We start from the raw sequence: 10,044 nt of genomic DNA on the forward strand, positions 1-10,044 counted from the left end.
AAATGCATACATATACAAGCAACTAGTAAATCTCCTTTACAAAATTTTAATTTTAATTTATTTATTTGTTAACTGAAGAAATGAGCTGCTCATCAGACACTTTTCTGCCACAATCCATATTGCTGGCTATAGATACCACCACAGTAAATGTAGCTGTGGAATTGCTAGCATAGCATGAGCATGATCTAAGCTGTCCATGGCCACTATCCATGGAAGTAATGGTGGTGCAGCTTCATGAATTGCATGTCATGCATGGTAGGTGAGCTTTTAAGAAGACATGGCATGTTCTACAACAGGACATTTTTTCTATTAAACGTCACTCATGCAGGACATGCACTCCTGCAGAGCATGTTGCACACCCCGCACCATCCATCCTTACTCAAGATAGGGTTGTGGTGGTACTAGCCTTTGCCTCATGATAGCTCTGCATGTCCCTGAATTGCATTTTTTTTACCACTAGTGCTGTAAAGGCAGTACTGTTTACAATGGCAAGCCATGCATTGTTTTTTCACAACAGCCCACCACCAATCACTCACACATTCAGACACACACACACACACACACACACACACACACACACACACACACACACACACTAACTTGGCATCAGACAACCCTAACACTCAATTAGACTTGTGAGCACACTTATCTATTCACCTACACATCCTGTAATGCACTAAGACACGCATACATCCATCCATGCACTTTTGATCAGCTACCAAACCCCCCAATATGACCACCCAGGCAGACACACACACACACACGCACACACAGGCACACACGGACACACACACAGGCACACACAGACACACACACACACACGGACACACACAGACACACACACATACAGACACACACACACACACCTCTATTTATGCTCCTATAGACATGCAGACAAAGTATTTGCTGCTAATACGTGTTATCCTGCAGTCCAGTGTGTTTCGACCTCAGTTTTTATACTTTGTGTCTCAGAGATGCTGTAGCCCAATAACACTAGTGAAATGAAATGACACTTTGAGCTAGCAGTACATATAATGAATCAGACATTAACAAGCAGGCAGTTCTTCAGTGTGCTGGCAGTAAGTCTGTACTGCACAATGTTATCGTTATGCTGTATAACATTGAAAAACATAGGGACTGACTTTTTTTATGATATGGAACAATAAATGGATTTATTTACTGTAAAACTGTTTTTATACCTTCTGTGTCTGAGTTACTCTTGTATGTAATGGAACAACAGTCATTTCTGCTCTTTCTGTAACTATCCATTTGCACCCAGGTTGTGGCTAATAGCTGTCTGCAGTCCAGTCCACTAACCTGGTCAGAAGTTAAAAAATAATTACATAAATATTAAAACTGCAACATACAAATTGTAAAACAGTCAGATAGGCTGTTTTCCAGGAATAAAAATTAGTCCTTACGTGATTCATGAGGTATTGCTGTAAGACTCAGGAATCCTTAGGTATCACCTTATAAAGTACTGCAACCACTGTATCTAAAATGGCAAAGCACTACAAATAACTTTTAGAAAGTGCTATCCCTTCTGCAATTTGCAGTCCCTCTAAGGAGACAAAAGTATGATTGTCATTCTGCCAACTTGCCTGACTTAGACTAGGTTAACCATTTTCTTCCACTTTCCCATATATTCTCAACTTGCACCCACTGGCCACTTGGGCCTTAGGAAGAAATGGAACCTGAATCTACCACTAACATATTGTTTTAAAGTAGATTACTCTGTGGGCATGGAAAGTTTCCACTCTTTGGCCTTTACTCTACAGTACAGCACTTTGCTACCCCTACTTAGTGTCTACTGCCTTAGAATGTACATATTGTGGTACAGGCCTTCTCTTCTTTTTCACTGGACGTTGGTCAGTCAGCACAACATTATCAAAATACTCTTTTCAGTACCTTTGGTTTGCAGTGCTGCAGTCTGACTCGTACTGCATCCCTTTTGATGGATGCCAACTAATTAGCCAAATGTTAAGGGCAATTATTTTGTCTTGTTATCTAGATATCATTCCTGATGAAGGCAAGACCATAATGCAGGGCAGTGTTGTGTCTTCTGTCATTTGCATGATCAGTTTCATCATGTCTGCCAGCATGCATGTCTTCTGGAGGATATTTCTTTGCAGTAGAAGTGTACATAACTGTGGAAATTGTTTTGGGTTGGAATTGTGTAATTCAAGACTGAAGAATGCTGATTGGTGGTTAGAAGGAGGAGGGCTAGATTTGGGTGATGAAACGATTGTATTTTTTACTTGTGTAGAAATGCCACCTAACGATGTGCAAAGAATTACTGGCACCCATAATAACTGCATTCCATTTAGCTTTTCAGTGCAACCTGCACAATGTGTGTTCTTGGAGGAAGGCATACAGGACAACCAGTATTTGACAGCCAAATGGCAGAACATGGTGTTGATGTTTACTCATACCTGTACAAATTTCATTTTGTTGTCTTGCATGACAGGAGTTGGTGCAGAGGATTAAAGCTTTGAGATGTAGTGCCTGTCTACAGAATTTGATTCCCTCGGCCCTTGTGTTTGCCTATTGTGCTACCTTGAGCAAGTTACCTAACCAGACATTGCTCCTGGTCATCCCTGAAAAGTGACCATGTCAGATGGGTCTACCTGGTAACAAATTGGTATTATGAACAATGCCAGATATGGCACCTCATTAACCTATGCACCCATGCTGAACCTAACAATGTTCTCTTTGTACTGAAACAGAGGATGCATAAATACATATGTATATCTCTTTTTTGGATTTCTTTCCTATACGATAACCATCATTATAAGTGTCTGTTTTTGGATACCAGTACCATGTGAGTGTTGACAGTTCATCTGCAGTGTAAGCATTGGTTTCCACTAGAAGCTTTATCCAGCTTCATCTGATGCTACTGGTGAGACATGTGGAAGCATCCTAGACTCCTAGGTCATTTTATCTGCGTTGGAATTGGTTGACTTTCTATGACAGCCCTTCACAATTGTCCTTGCCTATTGTCAATCACATTCATTCATTTGCTGAGGAGCCATCATGTCTGCATAATCATAATCAGTTACTTACATAGAATGTATGCGCAGGCAGCTATATTTACACAATTACTAGGAGTATTAATGTTAGTGTTGTACTTGGAGGTCTGTGTGTATGTGTACATAAAACTCTGTTTGTGGCAGGTTTGTTTAGAAGCTCTTGATTTTATTTACTGAACTTTTGTTGAAGGGACAGTGTTGCAAAGGCACTTTTCACATTTGTTGGTTTGGCTTGAGGTGCTTGGTTTGGCCCAAGAGCATTACGGAACTGGTTGTAAACTGGAACGTAATGGTTTATTCTTGTGTGGTACATTATAATGCGAATTTATGTGTGTGTTTGTGTGTGTGTGTCTGGGTGTGTGTGTGTGTGTGTGGTTGCACGCACACGCATGCTGTGGTTATTGTGACAGGAAAGTTCTGGGACCACTACCATTAAGTATCTAATTCTCAGAGGTAAAGTCTAATGTCAAACGGCTTTGGCTGACTAATTTGACAGTGTCCCACGTGACACAAATATCATACAAGAGGGTGTAACACAGACAAATGACTGGTGCCAAAGTCGTAGATTAAAACTCAATGCCAGAAATGCATTATTGTGCCTTTTGTGTAAATAGCCGACCTGGCTAATTACTTCATTGATAGGGCACCCCTAAGAGTTGACCTGGCAGTCCGGGATTGAGGAACATAAGTAGACAGCAGTCTGGCCTTTGATCAACTTGTGGCCAAGGTAGTAAGAAAATGATTCTATGTCGCCTTGCTCATAAGTAAGGGCATGGCATCCAAGTCCAAGAAGGTCTTAGTGGCACTTTATTTGACCCTTGTCCGACTCACCATTGAGTATAATTCCCCATTTGGCATTTACCTGACCAGATTTATGCAACAGTTGGAATGATCACAAAGGTTCCTTACCAGGAAAATCTAGGATATAAACACACTGTCCTACATGGATCGCCTTAATCCCCTATGTCTATACTGTCTCTCCTACAAGTTATTGAGAGGTGATCTATGCCTGGCATACAAGTAATCCTCAGATTCACCTCTGATGGACCTTTTGCACAGCTGCACATCTGCAGAACAAGCAACATCAGAACCACTAGATCCACGGATTTAAATTTTGTTTGTGACATAAATAAGACCTGTTAGTGAGACAGATTTGTGGTGCACAGGATTCCCGTGATCTGGAAGAAACTCCCCATATATGTGAAGCAGAGTCCATCCCTAACCCTATTTAGGTGTACCCTTGACAAATTGACTGGAAATCAGAAATTCACCCTGGGCCCGACCCCCATGTCTTAGATAGTTTGGGCATTACTGTCTGCCGATGTCTAACATACTCTCTATTGCCTCTAGAAACTCCCTAATATATCCTCTCCTAGTAAATGCACACAATACAGAGGGACATGATTTATGCAGGTTATCACTTAACAGCAGGAGATTATCCTTCACCTAGTTACTGAATGTGCCAGGTTTACTTGGGGTCCAGGTATTTTTACTTCAAAAGGAGACCATTTTGTGGTCTGACCTTTACAGGGAAGACATTACAGTAGGGGATTAGCCGCACCCTCCCAAATTACTGAGGACCAGATTCAGTATGGTTTCCCACTGGTGGGTGTATTGGTTGTCTCGGAGATTTTGTTTACAAGTTCCAGGAATCTGCACAGATGAAAATAAATTGGCTTGCAGGTAAAGGTCAATCTGTTATGAAAAAAATATCAATCTGTAAAAAAACAGACTCTAGCACCACAGCAGCAACTGAGAAAAACTACACGTTCCAAACACCCTGTCTGCCAATTGGTAAGAGATGACCATTCTTCATCTCGAGTAGACTCACTGAGGTCCTGGATAAAGAACATGGTTATCTCTTAACAACTGGAAGATGTAGTTAAAGGGTATTTGGAATTTGTGCATTTTTTGGGGATTGATTCCATTTTTTTACAGATTGAAATTCCAGGAATCTCCTTGGCTGTACTGTATCATATAAGATTCCTAGCTAACAGCAGGTTAATTAAAGTTATCCATGACTATGTTATTGAGTTGGATGGTGATGTTTAAAACCAAAACTTTGCTCTTTGCACCAATTTGTTTTATGCAGCTATAGCCCATCACTGTGGTACATAGTGGGAATATACACAAACATCAACTCATAAGTGTCGTCATCACATTTGCTTTGTTAATGTAACTGTGCTGAATGGCCTTTGTATGTATGTATGTGTATATTTGTATATGTGTGTGTAATGTATGTATGTGTGTGTGTGTGTGTGTGTGTGTGTGTGTGTGTGTGTGTGTGTATATATATATATATATATATATATATATATATATATATATATATATATATATATATATAATTGTGTGTGTGTATATGTGTATTTACACACACATATATATATATATATATATATATATATATATATATATATATATATATATGTTCATCGTGTTTCACTGTTGCAGTCATTACACTTGGGTTATCCTGCTGACAGGCAACCCGCAGTTGTCCCGAGTTCCAAAGTCTTGGTCCGGCGTCGGTTGCTGTCCCCTCTTCCCTGACGTCAGTGTGCCAGGGGTATAAAAGTTGCAACCGACACCATTTTCTTCAGTCTTTCTTGCCGCGCGGTGCCCAAAGCAAAAGCAGTTCGCAAGTGCTGGTCGGCCGACTCCTGAGATTTTCAAATTTGAGTTTCAGAACCGAAGTCTACAATAAAGCTAAGAACCCCATTGGGGAAACTTTTTCTTGCTCCAGTCCGATGTCAGTAAAAGTTAATAATTGTATTTCTTGTGGGAAGCAAATACCTCATAAGGACTTTCGCTCTTACTGTATTCCTTGCCTAGGCCCTGACCATGACGTTACCAGTTGTCGGTTTTGTGCTAGATTCAATAAATGCACTATTAAACGTCGGTTCGATTTTGCTTTACATTACTTTGGCCGAAGGTTTAATTACATAATGCCATCGGAACGATCGACGACCGGAATTTATAAAAAACGCAAAGATAAAGAAAAGGACAGGCATCCGAGGTCGAAAACCGACGACGAAGCCTCTTCTAGGCCATTCGCTGGTTTGCCGGTTCTCAGTGAGGTGCTTTCACAGCCTCTGACACCCAACCAGTTCTCAGTGAGGTGCTTTCACAGCCTCTGACACACGCTACCTCAGAGCCACAGGCCATAACAGACAGCCACGTGGAGACACCGAGGCCTGTGGAAACTCAAGGTATTGGGCCTACGGAAACTATTCCCTCAGATGGGTCCGGAGCCGCTGAGCAGGCATCGGCTTCTGAGGGTGTTTTCAGACCTTCACCGCTTACAATTAAGCCCACTTTAGCAGCCAAGGCAGTCAAAAACACCATTAAAGACAAGGAAACAAATACAGCATTCTCCTGAACAGTCATCCATGCCAAAGAAACAGATGCTAAAAATGGCCGAAGACCTAATTACTTTAATCAGGGGTTCCCATCCCCCTCCTGACAAAAGGCCTAGGCAAGACACTGACTATGATTCCTCTGACCAGGTTTCCATTTCCTCTGATTCCTCTTCTGATCAGGGATACTCTCTCCCTCCCTATGAGGACTCTTATGCAGAAGAGTCTATACCTTCAGCCTCTCCGCCTGAGGATTATACTTTTGGGGAAACCCTACACACTATGAGGGAGCATTTCCATTGGGAGAGCCAGGATTATTCAGAATCCAAGAAAAGGCTCGGAGACTTCCTTTTATTGCCTCAGCACAGGCCCCTGGCTATCCCCCCTGTGCTTGATATTGTTGATGATGTTTTTTCTGAATCCAGTCTGTCTCCTGATTTTTTACCCCCTGCACCAGTCAAGCCAGACAGGTATTGCAGGGTCCCTGACTCTCATACATTTCTTTACAAAAACCCTGCTGCAAACCCAAGAACAATCTCTCAGGGTCCTAAAGGAGTTAAGGCTTCCACTGCTAAAAATCCTGACCCCTCTGATAGGGATTCCAGAGCTCTGGACAGATGGGGGAAAAAAGTTTATACTTCTGCTACTTTAGCTGTAAGGGCTTTAAATTGTCAGTTTCACATGCTTAAATATCAACAGTATCTCATGTCATTGTTAAAACAGAAAATGGTTTCAAATTTAGAAAGTCCTGACAGTAAGGAAATGCAGGATTTATTCTATGCAATTGAACAGGTGGGAAAGCATACTCTGTAATGTGGTTTTGATTCATTAGAGGCTTCTTGTAGAGCCGCAGTTACAGGTTCTGTTATTCGAAGGCATGCTTGGTTGAAAGAACAAAGTTTACCCGACCATGTTAAAGTAAAATTACTGGATGCTCCACTACAGCATGATACTTTGTTTGGTGTTAAGGCAGAGGAAGTGTTAAAGAAAATGGAGGATAAAGCAAAATCAATGCAGACAGTGAAGGATTTCTTACAGGTTCAACCACCTAAATTTAGCAGAAACCGGCCTTCAAAAAATTGGTCCTTTCCAGTGTCAGACAGGCCACAAAGAGGCAGATACAGATGCCCAAGAGGCAGATCTCAGCCCCAAGGCTCCTACAGACCTAAACAATGGGGTGCTTCAGCCCCCAAAGGAGGGGAAGACAAATCACAACCTTATAGGAAACAGTCCCAATGACTTCCCTCTACAAATGCCAAGCACTTACCTTTTGGCAGCTCCCCTAGGGGGAAAGCTAGCACTTTTCTCAAAATATTGGCACATAATCACCCAAGACCAGTGGGTGCTGAATATTGTTTCTCAGGGTTACAGGTTCCACTTCCACATGCTTCCAAAATCAAAAGGTATGCCAGACCTGTCACAAAACCAATGGGTAGAGGCCCAAAAACAGATTGAATAGCTTCCGTGTCCATAAGAGCAGAAAAGAGTTCCACAGCAAGAACAGGGACAAGGTTTTTACTCAAGACTTTTCTTAGTACCCAGAAACGACAAAGCCTGGAGACCAATACTGGACCTGTCAATCCTAAATACTTTCCTGGATGTTCCAAAATTCAAAATGTTAACACTACAGCAACTTCTGCCCATGCTAAGCAAGAAGGCTTGGCTAGTTACTTTGGACCTCAAGGAGGCATACCTGCATGTCCCAATCAGACAAACTTGCAGAAGATACCTCAGATTCGTAGCAGGCTCAATGCATTACCAATTCTCTGCACTGCCCTGTGGCTTATGTACTGTGCCCAGGGTCTTCACAAAATGCCTGAAACCAGTAATTGCATTTTGCAGACAAAAAGGAATTCAAATATACCCCTACTTGGACAACTGCCTTATTCAAGCAGAGAGCAAGGACATTCTTCTAAAGCATCTGGTGTTTGTAAAAAGATTACTAATTTGCCTAGGGTACACAGTAAACGAAAAGAAATCAAAACTATTGCCCTCTCAAGAGATAATATTCCTGGGTGCAAAGCTTAAATACAACTACCCAGATGGCTTATCTCACGCCAGACAAACAAAGGCAACTGACTTATTACTTTCAAATGATGGCAACAAAAACCCAGCTCCCTGCAAGAAAAATTCTGCAGGTCCTGGGCTTCATGGCATCCTGCATTCTGCTAATTCCATATGCAAAACTGCATATGAGAAAACTACAATGGTATATGAAAAGTATTTGGACTCAGCATTGTCACAGCCTGGAGACAATCATAACTTTAATTCCCTGCCTACAACAGGAGTTTCGATGATGGTCCGAGGCCTGTCACCACAACAAGGGACAGCCTTTCACCTTACCCACAGCCAGACCGACAATAACAACGGATGCATCGGATTATGCCTGGGGGCACATATGGCAGGAAAATGTATTCAGGGCACGTGGCCCAAGGAACAAATGCATCTTCACATCAACCAAAAAGAAATGCTAGCTGTTCAGAATGCCCTGACAGCTTTCAAGGACCTACTACATCCAGGACAACTATTAATAAAGACGGACAACACCACAGTTATGTGGTAGATAAACAAGCAAGGGGGCACACATTCCTACCCCCTATGCAGGCAAGCCATGACTCTGTGGAACACAGCACTGACCTATCAAGTACATCTGCAGGCACAATTCCTGCCAGGAACAAAAAATACACTGGCAGACGAACTAAGCAGAAATCTCATGGATCCTCACGAATGGAAACTAAATCCACAGGTGTTCAACATGATAATGAGGAAACAGGGATGCCCAGACATAGATCTTTTTGCCTCCCCTCACAATTACCAAATACAGAAATTCTGCACAAGAAGTTATCACTCTCACGCATGGAAAGTGGATGTCTATCATTCAGCTAGAAAGGCCCGACAGTTTATGCCTTCCCTCCGATGCCTCTTCTTACCAAGGTGCTACTAAAAGTCAGACAAGAAAGGCCAAAAATGATCCTGATTGCCCCAGACTGGCCACACCAGCACTGGTACCCAATCCTAAAGAACTTGTCTCAAGGCCCAGCTTGGCTTCTACCTCAAATTCCTCACCTTCTGACACAGAAAAACAATCAGATTCTGCACAGTCAACTCAAAACCTTAAATCTGGCAGCATGGCAGATAATGTAGCCACTCAGACTGCACCTCTCTCTAAAGCTGTTATGGATGTCATTTTAGAAGCCAGGAGGCCCAGCACTAGGAAATCTTATGCAGGAAAATGGAAGAGATTCTGTGCTTGGAACCAGGCACAAGGCCTCGAACCACTTGTCCCTCATATACCTCAGATTTTACAATACCTAACTGAGATGCTGGACAAAGGCCTATCTTTCTCATCAATTAAAATACATGCCTCTGTCATTTCAGCTCATTACAATACGGACCCTCCTATCTTTTCACATCCTCTACTACGACAGTACCACAGAGGGGCAAAAAATATAAGACCCCCAAGGAGAGCACCAGTACCAACTTGGGATCTTAACTTTGTTTTAGAAAAACTCACACTGCCTCCTTTTGAACCAGCCAGCACAGCTGATCTAAAATTCTTATCATGGAAAACTACTCTGCTCCTAGCAATTACTTCAGCAAGAAGAGTTTCAGAGTTACAGGCATTAATGGCTGTGGAACCTTTAATCATTTTCCATCAG

At 42.1% G+C, this 10,044-nt stretch overlaps 1 protein-coding gene across 1 annotated transcript in view; it reads left to right on the forward strand.

The window, feature by feature from the left end:
• Nucleotides 1–1,034: 1,034 nt before the first annotated feature.
• The window catches only part of LOC122814388 (neurotrophin receptor-interacting factor 2-like), a 272,710-nt gene continuing 263,700 nt past the window's right edge, over nucleotides 1,035–10,044 (forward strand). The window contains exon 1 of the mRNA XM_044086972.1: nucleotides 1,035–1,079. Within this exon, the coding sequence (XP_043942907.1) occupies nucleotides 1,035–1,079 (45 nt within the window). The remainder of the gene's footprint in view (nucleotides 1,080–10,044) is intronic.

Source organism: Protopterus annectens, chromosome 10.part0 (genome assembly GCF_019279795.1).
Source record: "Protopterus annectens isolate FY-2018-M chromosome 10.part0, PAN1.0, whole genome shotgun sequence".
In the NCBI taxonomy this organism is placed as follows: domain Eukaryota; kingdom Metazoa; phylum Chordata; order Ceratodontiformes; family Protopteridae; genus Protopterus; species Protopterus annectens.